This window comes from Zophobas morio, unplaced genomic scaffold, assembly GCF_036711695.1.
Source record: "Zophobas morio isolate AGI-343-1 ecotype UQ-CSIRO unplaced genomic scaffold, CSIRO_AGI_Zmor_V1 ptg000023l, whole genome shotgun sequence".
In the NCBI taxonomy this organism is placed as follows: Eukaryota; Metazoa; Arthropoda; class Insecta; order Coleoptera; family Tenebrionidae; genus Zophobas; species Zophobas morio.
The window spans coordinates 1,483,242-1,500,118 of record NW_026972128.1 but is presented as its reverse complement, the minus strand read 5'-3'; the positions used below and the strand labels follow the sequence as shown (position 1 = coordinate 1,500,118).

The 16,877-nt window shown below is 39.1% G+C and overlaps 1 protein-coding gene and 1 long non-coding RNA gene across 3 annotated transcripts; both read left to right on the top strand.

Moving 5' to 3' along the window:
• The first annotated feature begins 2,145 nt into the window (after positions 1–2,145).
• Positions 2,146–5,712, top strand: LOC135134583 (uncharacterized). Of its 2 annotated transcripts, none has more exons than XM_064063282.1 (3): positions 2,146–2,889; positions 2,940–3,091; positions 3,139–5,712. In XM_064063282.1, exons 1-3 carry the CDS (start codon positions 2,830–2,832, stop codon positions 4,487–4,489), a joined length of 1,563 nt encoding a protein of 520 aa, XP_063919352.1. In that variant the 5' UTR covers positions 2,146–2,829; the 3' UTR covers positions 4,490–5,712. The 2 variants fall into 2 exon arrangements, with proteins under 2 accessions (XP_063919352.1, XP_063919353.1); XM_064063283.1 differs by having other exon boundaries at positions 2,147–2,889; positions 2,952–3,091.
• An 8,123-nt stretch (positions 5,713–13,835) lies between these two features.
• LOC135134530 (uncharacterized) lies at positions 13,836–14,885 on the top strand. Its single transcript, XR_010281336.1, has 2 exons — positions 13,836–14,729; positions 14,777–14,885. It is a non-coding gene; the product is annotated as an uncharacterized LOC135134530 (long non-coding RNA).
• The last annotated feature ends 1,992 nt before the right edge of the window (positions 14,886–16,877 follow it).

Below are 16,877 nucleotides of genomic sequence, written 5' to 3'. Positions count from 1 at the left end.
AATCTAAAAAATATTAATGCAGCGATAAATGACAAGTATTGACTCATCATATTTTGCCCATTTAAGATAGGATTTATTCAGCAAAATTTTGAGATGACGTCAGCAATTTTTAGAGGGGATGAGCAAATATATTTTGATCAATAATTTACTATGCTTATGATAATTTTGAAACATCTCCAAGATTTCAAAGTATTCGGTTTTGCAGTTCTTGATTAAATCAATAAAATAAATTCACGCATTGATTAATTTTTTTGGATCACCTGTATAAGCAAATCCAAAAAATGTGAATAGAATGATAAATCACTAGTATAGACTCATTATATTATGGACATTTTAGAATTTGGCAAAATTTTGAGCTGACGTCACTAAATTTTTGGAGGGGATAAGTAAATACAGGGTTACGGGCCAATTTCAAGTTGGTTTGCAATTAATTGCAAGCGCCGTTGCTATGGTGATCTCGTAGAACTCTTAATACAAACCATTATATTTTTGCGAGGTTACCATAGAAACGCAGCTTGCAATTAATTGCAAACCAACTTGAAATTGGCCCGTTAGTCACGAGAGAATTACTTCTGAAAATTATTTTTACGCAACCCAAAATACTAATACCCTGTACCACTTGATATTAACTAAATTTAAAATGAAATGCCTAATCCATGATTGCTTTAACTTTGGCAGTGTCACTTTGACGTTAATTAATTTTTAACATTTTTTTTTCATCGTTGACTCGCCTCTAGAGCCCCATTCGATCGACGACGTACAGTCAGATCAATCTGGGCTATACCGAAGCCGTAAGTGCTCTACCAGTGTTGTTCGCCGCTAATGTGCATGTGTTAATTCGCCATTTCTGCGTCACCTAGAGCCTCTTCGAAGTGCAAATCTGCAACCTCTGGACTTCTTCGGCCATCCATTTACAAAAAAGCCGTAGCATCCCCCCAAAATGCCCAACATTTTCAACAGATTAGTAGTTAAATTATTTACTTACTTGTTTGAGTTTGTGTTGTAACCTTTGAATAAAATGCCGTAAAAGGAATTTTTAGAAATAATTTTCTCGTGATTAATCGGTTGCAAAAGATCAAGAGGCACACTGACAAATTTATTAGCGGCGCCGGAGGAGATTTCCGACTGGCTGCGGTACCACCATGGACACTCGCGTAACCTCTTTTTCCACAATTGTCAAAATGAGATTGCCAAACTCAAAGCAATCATGGATTAAGCATTTTATTTTAAATTCAGTTAGTATCAAATGGTACATGGCATTCGTATTTTGGGTTGCGTAAAAATAATTTTCAGAAGTAATTCTCTCGTGACTAACCATGTATATTTTGATTAAAAATGTATCATGATTATATTGATTATCATAACTTCAAAATATCTGCAAGATTTCAAAGCATTGGGTTTTGCAGATTCAAAATTAAATTGCAAAATGTTGTTTTATGATTTTGATTGTTTTTTCCAAAAATTTGGACGTTTCCGGTAAAAAGTCATAAACTACATGTGTAGGATTAAGTTATTTTATACAATTAAAAACCCATTTACTACATATGTAGAATTTTGAAGTGACGTCATCACATTATTGGTGGGGATGATTAGACAAATTTTGGTTAGCGTTTTACCATCTACATGATATTCCTAATATAAATACAAAATCTAAGAACAATCGGCCCAGTACTTTAAGATTTTCTGTCTAATAAAATTCCGGGACGGCAGACAGACAGGCGGAAACGGGAGACCTCTTTCTTCGTCCTGTAGGAGTGAATCGGTCGACGGACGCGACTACAATACTTTGCCTACGTTCAGGAAGTAAAAATATGAATGCAATGGTAAAAACTCATCATATTTTGCACATTTTGGGTAGAAAATATTCGGCAAAATTTTGAGATGACGCATTTACTAACTATGATCAAGGATCACTAATTTAAAAAGATTAATAGATTGATCAAAGCTGCTTATGATGTGTATAATGTGTTGCCTACACGAAAATATTTAGGCGTAAACAGTTTATAGATAAAATAATCACCTGTATGCATATATGTACTATTGGTCAAATTTTACAAAGAGCACTTCTCGATTTCGCACAAACTGTTTGCACAGAACTCTTCTACAGGACCCCCTGATTACGTTCCTTACCTTCAAAAGTTGTGGAAATGCTTCCTTGTGTCAGAAAAAAATATTTAGTGTTCACCCTATGGTTTGCACCCTATTAGTTGCGCCGCATGTAGGCAACCAACGACACACACACTTGAACTCGCACGAATTCCAATAACTAAATGATCCACGGAGCAAGAAGTGCCACGTTTAGGGGTATGTTTGTAATGGGGTGCAGGGCGCGAAGCGCCCTGCCTCCACTAAAAACCCGATGTTACACCTACCCATATTGTTGACTATAAAAGTTAGGTTATGTTCGAAACGACTCTCCATTGAAGAGTGTGCAAATGGGAAATTTAATAATTTTTTTGTGGCAAAAGTAAACATTTCCACAACATTTGAAGGTGAGGAACGTGATCAGGGGGTCCTGTAGAAGAGTTCTGTGCAAACAGTTTGTACGAAATCGAGAAGTGCTCTTTGTAAAATTTTACCGTACTATTTTGTTTGTAATAAAAATAAGTAATACGCAACCAACAATACATCACAGCTACTAATCGACTAATTTCGCCATCAAAAGAGTTCACGAACCCTCCCGATCCCCTGCTTATGTTATCAGCTGACTATCACTTGACATCTGTCAACTAATCACAAGTATCAAAATATCTAAATGAACCTCTCCCAACAACTTCCGTGTCTCAATGATAGTAATTGGTTTGCAAGTGTGAGAAAAAGACAAAAATCATGGAGTTCGAAGCCTTCACGGCACGTTCGCGGATGTGCAGATGCCACTGCAGACGACGGGTATTTTTTATAGCTTAGGTGAAATAACGCTAATAAAACAGATCAATAAGTTCCCTTTGCAGCGCGAAACCAACCCCCTTTTTCGTGCCGTCTTGTCAAACGATTTAAACGAATTAAAAGCCTTAGTGGAATCCGGCAATTCTGTCAACATACAGAACACGAAAGGAAGCGCTTTGCTGAATTTTGTCATGAGAAGGAAAAGGTAAGGTTTCGTGTTGTTCATTCCCGCTCTAAAATTGTTATTTGCAGAGTTGAAATTTTTGACTATTTAATGAGCTTGGACGAAGTAGATGTAAACTTTCTTGATCGATCGGAGCAGAGTCCGTTGATATACTTGGGTGGGATTTGTTTTGATGAATACTTCGCGCTAGAGCTGATTAAAAAAGGTGCTGATATACATTCCACGGATAGTTGTGGGTTCACATTCTTGCACTTAGCTGCAAAGTGTGAAAGCGACGACAATCTCAATGTTGGTCAGTTAATCATCGAAAAGGGGGGCGATTTAGATTACCAGGCGCAATATGGGGTGACTGCTTTGTATTGTGCGTGCGAATCTGGGAATTTTGACTGGGTTTGCATGCTCTTGTACTATGGTGCAGACGTAACCATTGCCACAGATCGAGGAGTGTTACCTGTAGCTGTAATCTCACAAGATATCTCAGACAAACAGCAGCTCCAGCTGCAGGAAATTCTTTTCAATTACACGTTTGATGAAAACAAAATTATAATCAAACTTCCCACTTTAGTTGCAGCTATGATGTTAAACTCTGACTTGTTCCCAAAAATTCTAAACCACATTTCTGACGTCGATTATGACGTACAAGATCTGCAATACTTAGTTAGCTCTTTAATACACGTAAAATCCCAACATTTGAAATTGTTTATTGAGCGGTTTGGATACATCGTGAAAGACATGATTGACAATTACCCGCCCATTTTTGATGTACTCATTAAAATAGCTCTCAATTGTGGTATTAAAGGAGTAAAAGAAATTGTAGATATTTTTTCAAATAGCGCATACATAACAGAATTTATCCAATCTTCGAACATTTCGACTTCCACAATCGCACTTCTTCTGGAGGTGCTTGGTAATGAAGATGAATTAAACGAAGAAGACTTCACGAAAACAATTTGTCTTCTGCTTTCTCACGGCCTGACTGTTACATCGTGCGATTTGGACGCGGTCTACCAGCATTTTGGCTACTGTGAGTTGTTTAAAATTTTACTCCACATGGATGTATTTATGACGAGTAGCAATATTGATGAACATTCGATGGCTGTGTTATTTTATGATCCTTTGTCAAATATCGACGATCTTGTTGTTGATGTTTCGCTGTGTACAATTCTGTTGGATTATTTTAATCATCCTAAACTTAAAGACTTTATATTAAAAAATTCAGACGACGGTGAGCAGCTGGAAAAGGTGAAAAAACTGCCACAAGTACCGCTTCTGGTTGAACTGAGTAGAAACGCTGCGAGGGAGTTTATTGTAAATAGGTTTCGTGTTAGGAATTCCATGCAGTTTTATACAATTTTACAGTGGCTTCCAATTGGTGACATGAACAAAAGCATTATTGCCTTAGAAAAGAAATTGTATTAGTGGGTGTAGACCTTGGTACGAGGATACAGTTCATTATTGTGCCTTTGGAGACGGTGTATTTTGGTGTCTGCTTTAAAAGTAGACGTTATTTTTAAACGATCTTCAAAACTATTGTACTTATTTAGGCTATTTAATACAGACTGTGATTACTTGTTCAATCATTTTTATTGTTGAATAAGCAGCTATTGTAATACACAAGTTACGACGGTATGTTGTTAAAATACTCTACACAAAAATTAACGCAAGGTGGATATTTATTATATTGATGTCGTTTTTTAAGGTAAGATACGGCACAAATCAAGATTTTCTTGTACCTGCGTCTTCAATAAACATTTATAAAGTTTTATTGTGATTTATTATGTGCCGGTGAGTTCATCTAGCAAAAAATACCACCTTTTTGCCATTATCATTAAAAGTTAATTTTTGTGTACGTGAAGCGTAAACCCACCTGATTTTTGTTGGGAGTATATACACTGACCGGCAAGAAAAACCGGCCACCCTGAAAAATTTCGCTAAACCACTTTAAAAATTACTAATTTAAGTAGGGATCGTTATTTTATTAAAGAACCATTCACTATTGACACATGTTGTACAAATTAGGAAAAAAAGAAGACATATAAACGCAGAATTAAATTTAATTTAATAAAATAACAGAAACAGACCGAGTACGATATTTTCTTAATTAAAACAATAAAGGGGGCTGTTGTTGTAAACAGTGTTTTTCATCATTTGAGTATAAGTTTGGCAGTTAATAAATGTTTTCACGTGAAACTCTTACAGACGTCTCTCAAATTGTCGCTCTGATTGAAGATGGTCGTAGTCAGCGCTATGCATATTTTTCAGGCTGGCCGGTTTTTTTGCCGGTCAGTGTGTACAAATTTGCAACTTGGTTTTTATAAGGTTAAGCCTGTTTAGATACAACACTAAATTTATTTTACTAAATAATTTTAATTAAAATATATATTTAACTTAAATTAAGTACGAACGCGGCTTACTTCATGAAAACGAGGCAAGTCGGTATTAATCTATTGATTTTTTAATTTCCATTCCTATTCGCAATAAATTTAGTGCTACGTCAAAACAGTGTTAGCTTTGGAATGGATTGAAAATTCATGCAGCAAACAATATGTAAAATACAATTAACGCTTAACTGTTTTGTGTTCAATTTATCACGTGTTCTTTTATTATGCATACGTGTATTAAAATACAGTGCTGCAGTTTAATGTTGTTTTATTTATGCAGACTTCTTACCTAATAAATCTTTACCAACAAAATATAGACTAGTTTTTTACATTTCGCTATGGAAATCCACGAAGAATTTAAAATTTATTATTATTTAAAGACCCACCACTAAACCGGTAATGGCCGGCATTCAGGCAAGACTTCTATCATCCACGTAATGATATGCATTGACTAACAAGCGTAATGCCCAATTACAAGTCAATGTTACCACCGGAAATAAGACTTGCAGTTAACAGAAAAATTTGGTCGAAAGTTGTTTCGACAGAACTTCCTTCGCACCTAAAGTACAATGAAACGTCATCAACATTTTTGCAAGGACACGCATATCAACTTAGATTGAGACAGTCTAATACTAAAAATAACAGTATTGTACTCCCAAAATATGAATGGAACGATAAATCATAAGTACAGACTCATCATATTTTGTACATTTTGGATAGGATTTATTCGGCAAAATTTTGAGCTGACATCATCAATTTTTTGGAAGGGATAAGTAAATATATTTCGATTAAAAATTTATCATGTTTATCATAACTTTAAAACATCTGCAAGATTTCAACAAGATTTTATAGATTCAAAATTAAATTACAAATATTTATGTTGTTTTATAATTTTGATTTTTTTTCGAAAAATCTTAGACGTTTCGGGTAAAAACTCAACCGGAGTCATAAACTACATGTATAGGACATCTATGGTCTATGTATAGCATCTATTTTATACAAATTAAATCCCATTCACTATGGAGGTACAATTTTGAAGTGACGTCATCGCATTAGTGGTGTGGATGATTAGACAAATTTTGGTTAGCGTTTTACCATCTGTGGAAATGACTAACACCAGGTAGGGTTTCTCTATAGTTTATTTACAAACGGATATCTTACACGTGGAACAGGAGACGGTACCCATCTTCTTCGTTTCGATGTCGGCGGCAGAAGAGAGTACTTGCCGTACTCGCGCCTCCTTGTGTCCCCAGTTGGTCTCTGCGTCGGCGCCAGGCTAACCAATCATGAGTGGTGTTCGGTGAGCATATTGAGTTGCCTACTCGTAGGCGAGAGGAAGTAGTACGTGTGCGTTGTGTTGCCTACATTAACATCACAGCAACGCCACATACCCCCCCCCAAGTAACGGGTGACAGCTGTCAAAACGGCTGTCAGTTGTCATTCTCTGAAACGTGCGGGGAGCGTTGACCTGCGGCCTGACCTGGTGGTTTGAGTAACTTCCTGTGTTCGTACTGGGGATGGAGCCGGTGGTGGTTCTGGTTCTTGGAGAATAAAAGCGGGTTTTACTCTGTCGATATTCACTGTTGTTTCCCTACCGCCTACATTGACCTTTATTGTCTTAGCAGTACGAGACAGAACAAGGTGTGGACCGGTGTAGGGCTGTTGGAGCGGTCTTCGCACGGTGTCGTCTCTTAGGAAAACATGGCTACATTTACTGAGCTCTGTGTGGACGAAGGTGCTTTGCCTAATGTGGTGCGACGCTGGAGTTGGGCGAAGTTTCCTCATGTGGTCCCGTAGTTTTTCTACAAAGGTAGTGGGTTCTACGGATCTGTCGATATTGCTGAAAAAGAATTCGCCTGGGACTTTCAGTTGCGTTCCGTAGGTCAGCTCTGCTGGTGAGTGACCGATGTCTTCTTTGATGGCTGTACGTAACCCTAATAATACTGTAGGTAGAACGTCTAGCCAACTTTCTGCTTCATGGCACATGATGGCTGCCTTCATGGTTCGATGCCATCTCTCGATAAGGCCGTTGCTCTGGGGCCTATATGGCGTCGTCCGAGAGCGCTGAATGCCCAAAATTTTCGCCAAGGCATTCATGGTGGATGCTTCAAATTGTCGCCCTTGGTCGGTTGTAATTTGTCTTGGGCAACCGAATCTTGAAATCCATGTTTCGTAGAATGTCTTGGCGACTGTCTCTGCGGTCATGTCGGTCATGGGTGCGATCTCTGGCCACCTGGTGAAACGGTCAGACATAGTGAGGCAATACCTGTAGCTTTGAGAGGGAGGTAGCGGACCTACTATATCGATGTGCACATGTTGGAACCGTTCTGTGACGTCATCGAAATGCTGTAATGGGGCTTTGGTGTGTCGGCCAACTTTGGATCGCTGGCAAGGGATGCAGCTTCGTGCCCACTTCATTATGTGACTCTCCATAAATGGCCACACAAATCGCTTCTTGATGAGCTTACTGGTCGCTCGGCCGCTGGGGTGTGAGAGGTTGTGAAATCCTTCAAAAATTACTTTTCTCGAATCTTGTGGAACGTATGGTCTAACCACCCCCGTTGACGTGTCACACCAGATAGCTTTCTGGCCGGCCTGTGGGGTGAGTTTTTCTAACCGCAGGCTTGTTGTATCAGAGTTTAAAAGTGCTGTTAGTTCGGCGTCTTTTTCTTGTTCCTTGGCTAAGTCGTCGGTGTCAATGAACGTAGGAGTTGTGATTTCATTGACCCTTGAAAGTGTGTCTGCAACTGTGTTTTGTTCTCCTGAAATGTGGATAATGTTGGTGGAAAACTGGCCGATGAAATCTAGCTGCCTGACTTGTCTTGGGGATGCTTTGCCTGCTTTCTGCTGAAACGCGTAGATGAGGGGTTTGTGGTCGGTGAGTATGCAAAAGTCTCTGCCTTCCACCATGTGCCTGAAGAATTTTATGGTTTCGTAAACTGCAAGCAGCTCACGATCGTATGCGCTGTAGTTGCGCTGCTCCTTGCTAAGTTTTCTGGAGAAGAAACCTAAAGGTTGCCAGGTCCCATTGGAGTGCTGCTCTAGTACGCCCCCGATTGCGTAATCAGAAGCATCGGTGATAATTCTGAGCGGCAGATTTTCGGCGGGATGTGCCAGAAGCGCGGCGTTGGCTAACTCTGTCTTGCACGTTTCAAAAGCGGCTTCAGCTTCTTCTGTCCACTCGACTATTGTTTTGTCATTCTTCCGCGCGTTGTTCAGATATTGGTGAAGTGGTGTTTGGGTCTGGGCTGCGTGGGGAATGAAACGTCGGTAGAAGTTGATCATGCCAAGGAACCGTCGCAGATCTTGAACTGTCTTTGGTTTGGGGAATTCGCGGATTGCACTGACCGACGTCTCAAGTGGTTTGGTTCCACTCCCGGAAATCGTATGTCCTAAATATTTCACTTCGGCTTCACCAAACACGCACTTGGTCGGGTTAATCACTATGTGATGCTCCCGTAACCTAGAAAATAACATTTTTAGATGTTCGACGTGCTCTGCTTCATCTCGGGAGAACACTAAGATGTCGTCTATATACACGTAGCAGAAATCAAGGTCACTTATTAGAGAGTTCAGGTGTCTTTGGAAAGTCTGTGCGGCATTACGTAGTCCGAACGTCATAACTGTAAACTCGAAGAGCCCGAACGGAGTGCACACGGCTGTTTTAGGAACGTCTTCTTCAGCCACGGGAATTTGATGGTATGCGCGCACTAGGTCTATGGTGGAGAACACACTTTTACCTTCGAGTCTGTAGGTGAAGTCCTGTATATGAGGGATGGGGTAGCTGTCAGGCACTGTCACGTTGTTTAGGCGCCTATAGTCGCCACATGGACGCCATTCACCAGGGAGTTTCTTTGGGACAAGGTGAAGCGGACTAGCCCAAGGGCTCTTGGATGGTCGGCACCAGCCCTGTTCCATCATATATTGGAATTCGGCTTTCGCCACTCTCAACTTCTCGGGTGCAAGCCTGCGAGGAGCTTCTGCGACCGGGGGACCTCTGGTGATGATGTGGTGGAACACGTTGCCCCTGTGCTTCGTTCCAGGTGGCGGTGGGCGTGTAATTTCTGCGAAATCCGCTAGCAGTGCGTGATATGGCGTCGTCTTGGCCACTGTCGTGATCTGAGGCGACTTGCATATAGCCAGGGTTCCGCGAGTTGATAAGAGGGTGGCTGCGTCTACGAGGCGTCGGTTGCGGAGATCAGGTAGGAGGTTGTGATGCCTCAGGAAGTCTGCTCCGATGATGGGTTTGCCTACGTCTGCCACTATAAATACCCACTTGAACGGACGTTTCAGCTTGAGATCAAGGAACATTAGCTTTTGGCCGTATGTTCTGATCGCGCTGTCGTTGGCCGCGAAGAGCGTTGTCTCAGCTGGGCTGAGATGTTGTCTGCCTGAGAACAATCTCTTGGGTAACACGGAAACTTCTGCCCCCGTGTCGATTAAATATCGGGTACCTGATTTTGGGTCGGTGATGAAGAGGCGTTGTGTTTGCGCTGCGTCGTGGACCACCTCAATCGTCGACGGCGCCTCTAGTTTAACGGCCTTTTGTAGTCACAGGGTTTGGCGCATCTTCTGGCGTTTGCTCCGAACCGATTGTGATAATAGCAGATATTATCGTCCTGCGGATTCGACCTTGACCTAAATTTGGCGCGATTCCAGTTTTCGCCTTGCCCATGGCGCCTTCTGTCGTCTGCGAGTTGGTTTACTGTGGTCGATAAAGTTACGAACTGCTTCTGCAGTGCCGTAATGGCGGCAGCCATTCCATCTTCTTGCGCCGATGTAACGGTTTGAGAGGCGTGCGCGGAGGTACCGCGATTTAGGGCACCAATATTTGCTGTGATGGCGCTGGTATGGTGGATTTCGGTCAATTTGTCCGCTATGGTCGCCATTTTGTCCAGCGTTTCTTTATCATTTGCGGCGAGGATCATCTGTAGTTGTGGGGGTAAACGCTGCAACCACAGAGTCTTGAGGACGTCACCGCTGATCCCCTTACCCGCTAGGGCTTCCATTTCTCTTAGTAGTTGTGACGGCTGCTTGTCCTCTAACTCTATTTCGTACATGAGCTTCCGTAGTCGTTTTTCGGGGGTGTCTGCATAGGCGGCGATCAATCTGGATTTTATGCTTTCGTACTTTGTCTCTTCTGTTGGGGGGTTGGCGACCAAATCGGCAACCGGCTGGAGCGTCGCGCAGTCTAAGGCGGTTACCACGGTCCAGTACTTGGTCTGGTCGGACCTGATTCTCGCGCAATTAAATTGGGCTTCGACTTGTGCAAACCAAAGCACCGGGTCTCGCTGCCAGAATGTCGGTAGCTTCAGATTTGAACCACTTCTTACCTCATCAAGGGCTTGTTTGTTGGAGATGGTAGCCAGTTGTGTCTGGAACTGGCAAATTATTTCTTGTTGTTCCTGCAGTTTCTTTTGCATTTCTTCCATGGTGCTAGCTCTTCCTATTTTCTTTCCGGGGTCACCAATGTGGAAATGACTAACACCAGGTAGGGTTTCTCTATAGTTTATTTACAAACGGATATCTTACACGTGGAACAGGAGACGGTACCCATCTTCTTCGTTTCGATGTCGGCGGCAGAAGAGAGTACTTGCCGTACTCGCGCCTCCTTGTGTCCCCAGTTGGTCTCTGCGTCGGCGCCAGGCTAACCAATCATGAGTGGTGTTCGGTGAGCATATTGAGTTGCCTACTCGTAGGCGAGAGGAAGTAGTACGTGTGCGTTGTGTTGCCTACATTAACATCACAGCAACGCCACACATCTACATGATATTCCTAATATAAGTACAAAATTTTACAACAATCGGTCCAATACTTTCGGAGATTATCTGTTTAATAAAAATCCGGGACGGCAGACGGAAATGGGAGACCTATTTCTTCGTCCTCGAGGGATCATGAAAGATCGAGAAAACGTAAAAGTAGAGAGTCGGCCGACGGACTCAATTACAATGCTTCCTTTGCTTACGCTCGGAAAGTAAAAAACTACTTCTATATTGCTTCAAATAATAATACTCCGTGCTCTTATTAATTTTTCGACCACAGGACCACAGATTTGTGATCTTGAAATGTTATGTTATGTTGATATAGTCTAAAAGAAAAACATATTTGTAATCAATGTATCGACGCGGCAACACTGGATCGAACGTCTGAGATATGATTCCGCCCGTTGCTCATAATGCTAGCAACGAACGTAGTGTTACTCAAAATGTTTAAATGTGCCCAAAAAATGTTTAGGATTAGTCTTAAGATCTTGGTTTAGATTAGTCACATAAATTTTTTACCTATACTGTTTTTATTTTACTCTTAAGCATAGAGAGCAGCTTTTTAAAAGCTGGATAATCTACGGAAGTACCAGACTTTTTAAATTTTAACCAAGTTTTACATTTTTCTTTAATAAGCATTATGATATTCTTATTGAACCGTCTGGGATCTGAGCCAAGAGATGGAAGTTACGTAAGAACATGTTTATCAAATATTTCATAGATTTTTGTGTAAAAACCAGTAACAGAAGCATCGACATTATAGAAATTGTATAAGACCAATCTATACTGATACGTCACTATATAAACCTGGAAAATTAGCTTTCCTGAAATTATAACCAAGCAAATTGGACACAGGGAAGGTACTCCTCCGCTAACACAAATTTGTAACTACTTGAAGAGCAGGATGATACTTATCTTCACAGAGGAGATCACTAGCTTTGCTCACAACTTAGACCAAGATCTAATTCTACGTATAAAATTAGTCACTGAATTAAATTGAGACAGGCAAAAAAAAAGTTCATGAAAGATTCATAGGAGGTGAAAATAGATGAACTCCCCCTTAAACAATGCCATTTAACCCATTCAGCAATATTAAAGCCATTTAGAATAAGAAGATCAGAACCATTCAGGAAACTCAAAGACATAATAAGAGTTTAAAATAGTTATATACATAAAAGTCAAGAAAAGCTCACATTACTGAAGAGGAGCTAAATTGAAATACGAGGCACTTTGTGCAGAGTATTTTAAAGCTCCGAGTCATGTAAGAGATTTTACTGACGTGTTTTGTATTAAATTTTTCCGGAAATCATTAACAAAAGACGAAATTTACAAATTTAAAAAATTTTTTTTACAAATTGCACAGAAATCAAGTTTGTGAATTATGTTGACAACTATTTTTACAAAGTATACAACATCGAAAAAATGTCATCAATTTTGTGCGTGTGTTGTGAAAACAGTGTTAATTCATAAAATAATGATGAAAGAAGAGCTTTCAATGCATTTTAAGTTACAAAAATATGTTGAAATGGGAGATCTGTACATGATTTTTAATTTTTTACACGTTCTGGGGACATTTTTCGTTGAATACTGTACGATTTATGCCCCTAATTCTTTAACTGAAGCGGCCAGAGCGTCGGTTCACTTAAACCAACGAAGCCCAATCACAGACACGGATTTCCATGACTCAGCTGCTATACTCCAATACATGAATTCGCTCGGAACTGAGGCGATATCTTCGATGCTTCTCGGCCAATTTCGGCGTACTAATTCAACCATTTTCCTATTTATTTTACAGAATGGTAGGGGTGCAGGGTGCGTGGATAATTAGCATAAATGTGAATAAAAGCCCACGTGTTGGTGTTTCGTGTTTTTGTCTCTTTCATAGGTACAGGGTACAGGTGAGTGAAAAATGAATCCGGAGTACGATATTATCACGTTGCTTCTTGAAACGCCGTTTTCACGGCGAACCGAGTTAGAACGTCGGTAAATTTTGCTAAATATCGAGCAGTCAAAACCGTTAATTAATTTAACTTCCATTGATAAGCGACAAAATCGTCAGTACTCCAGGTCTTTTAAATCAACCTGGTACGAAACATATAAACGGCTCTGCCGTAGCCGTAATATTTTATGCTGAAAATGTATATTGTTGGCCGTATCTACTCTTAGGCAATGAAAAAAACACATGGACGATGTCTCCGGGATATAACGATTTAAAGAATTTCATCCGAAGTGCAAAGTTACATGAAAGTTCCAAAGACATTAAAAATTTCATGGGCTTAAATTAATATTTAGAAAGGAACACTATTGGCGAATCCCTCCAAGAAAGTGCTAGTTTAAACAAAATTTTGACTTGTAAAAACATTGTTGATTAAATGTGTTATGGGTGTTATTATTATTATTATTATTAGTAATAATAATATTATTAGGACTCACTAATGATTCGGAAATGACCGGTATTCAGGTAACACTTCTATCATTACTAGTTAGTAATGATAGCAGTTACTAAGACTAGTAATATGCATTAATGACATTAATTTAATTAATTTTATTATTGATATTATTATTGTCAAACTTCTATCATCGCCTCACCACATCAGACAGTCACGAGCCGCCACTGATCATTGCAAAGGCATTCCATTTGATGTGAGTGAAGCTGCGGCTGCTGCTACTAGAGTGACAATCAAAACGAAAAGGCCCATCACGTGGGTTGCGCAGTAAAGCAAGTTACGTTGGTCGAGTCTATTCATAGCTCTCGGGGGATGGAAATATAGGGCAGTAGCGCCGTTAATTTGTCTTACTTTTGTACTGTGTTCGTATGTCTAGTGCCAACGTTTTGTGTCTCCTATTTTTTTAAGTTATTATTATTTATTTTGTCACTTTGTATTTATTAGCAAGAAGAATTTTGTTTAATAGGGTCCTCAGAGCATTTATTACTTTAATTACATTTTATGATAAATCAGTTACGCCACTGGTAAGAGATAGACGCGCATCTGAAGCTCCGCCCATGTCACCTTTCGTTCTGCTTGGCACTCTAACGATCTATGACCGTGTAAATCAAAAGATCGGTATGAAAGAGCATTGCAAATTTTCGAAGATTGGCGTCGAGAAAAAAGTTGCTTCACTTACCGAAGAAGTATTTCTTACGTATTTTGCGGAAAAAGCAAGTTTGCAGAAACCCTCCAGTCTTTGGAACATGTTAAACCAGTGGCGGCTCGTGAAGTCATGTCCACGAAAAGAACACTCTTGCGTTGACAGATAAATTATATTCCATCGATTAGTCTTTTCAAAATTGCCCAATTTTCACCAACTTTCTCGTAATAGTTCTCCCTTTTATGAGCCGAATCTAAATGATTGGCAATGTTTTGTTTACCAAGTATTTTTAATTTAATGGAAGAAAATATGTGGTCCTATGATATTGCTAATATTTGAAGATGAGGAAAACATCAAATTAACATTTCCTACTGTGACCCAAAAACAAGAATTTGCGGCGGAGCTAAAAAATTTGTTAGGATTGAGGTAATAAAACACTTATATCTATTTTATCCTTATTGTTATGTTTGTAGCAATCGTTCCACACCAGACCCAGGACTGCCCCTACCAATTGCTTAATTTAATAAGAATAATAAGTTAAATTATAAATTTAATAATAATTAATAAATTGCATTCCCCAACTCTATTCATTTTTGTACTGAAGTGGCCCACCCCTAATAATAAGACAAAATCTTTAAAATCCAAGTGTTTTTAAATGGTAACTTTTCTTGGCCGAAAACGCATTCACGTTTGATAAAACAGGCTATTTTCCTTGAAATGTTGACTTTTAAAAAAAAGAGTACGTTTGGAAAAACCGGTCAAATTCTTTAAAAACTTTAACTTTTCAAAAGTTATTTTGAAAACCAGGCTGAAATCATTAAAAATGTGTTGTGTTCTGAAGAGAATGTGGCTCAATACATTTTTGTTCTGAAGTAGCCCAACAGAAAAACAGGGTAAAAGACGAATTTTAAGTGTTTTTAAATGGTAACTTTTCTTGGCCGAAACCATATTCACGTTTGATAAACAGGATATATTTCTTAAAATTTTGACTTTTTAAAAAAGGGTGAGTTCGAAAACTCGGACAAATTCTTTAAAAATTTTAACTTTTCACAAGTTACTTTGAAATCCAGACTAAAAGCATTAAAATGTATTGTGTTCTGTGGGGGCCTTGTTAGTAGTAATTTTGGCAAAAACTGTACATACATTTTGGGGAGCATTTAATCAGTCTATGACAATATTAAAAAAATGGGTCTAAATTTATTTAGCAATACAGATTTTTCGAAAAATTATAAAATCTAGTTCCGCAAATTTTACTTTTCTATGCTAATTTGTATAAATTAAAGTAACGATAAATGTTAGTGTTCAGGTAAGGAAGCATGCTATGCATGTTTCAAGTCAGTTTTTCCAAACCAAAATTTTGTGGGAACGTTATCAATTTTTTGGGAGGGGACACACGGATAAATTTTGATAACAATTTACCACGCTCATGAGAACCTTAAAGCGTTTGTAAGATTCCAGATCATTCGGTTTTGGAGTTTCAAAGTTAAATTGTAAAATGTTGCTCCAAAATTTGTTTGCACCCAAAATCTGGATGTGAAGAGTGAAAAATCAAGACGGATTATAATCTACCAATGTAGGGGTGTATTATGATATAAAATTTAAATAACACTTATTATACAATTTTTTGAGGTGAGGGATAATAATTAGGCAAATTTTGTTTAGCGTTTTACCATCTACACGATACTCCTAAAATACGTGTAAAAACAGATGACATACAGACGGAAACGGGATGACTATTTTTTCGTCCTCTAGGGGCCGTGGAAAACATAAAAGTAACCATTCGCCGAAGAAACTATTATAGTAGCCTGCATAGATATTGTAGCCGTCCATAGAGTCGAAATTTGCGAATAAAAATAAAATAAAACCGGTTCAAACGGAGCCGACGGTGGCTTGCAAAGTCTGATGTCACTCTGGCACACGTTGCACAGAGACGTATTTAATATTAAATGTCATTTTTTCCGTTATGATATAATCTGTTTAATTTCTGAGCTGAATCTCGTCAATAAAATCGAAGCTCTGTTCACTGTACACAAGTTGTGGTATGGTATATTCATCGTTGCGGAGGCGCAGGTGGAGCGAAAAACCTAGTCATCTTAGCAGCAAACACGCCTATAAACTAGTCCACGTGGACTGTTTGTTTCCTGTCATATTTTAGTTTGCTTGAACCAATTGTGTTGCACCAAACGGTTATTACACTTGTTGAAATAAATTTTCAAACTTCCATCTTTCTCTAGATCATCGGTTTCGTAGCTGTGTGACAAATCGTTTGTCGTAGATAAAAAATTGGTCTAAAGAGTTTAGACAGTACTTCCCTCGCTGTCGGAAACTTGACGACTGCATGCCTATTGTGTTTTTTTTCTCATTACATTTTTGTAGTGGGAATTTAAAAAAAAAATGCGATGACGTCATCAACATTTTTGCAAGGACACGTATATCAGTTTGGATAGATGTAGTGCAATACTAAGAATAAAATTATTATATTCTCAAATTTTCGGGAAAATGAATTGGGTCGTTTGAATATTGATTTGTAATAATCAATAAAATAACGAAACAATTTACTCACGTATACCTACA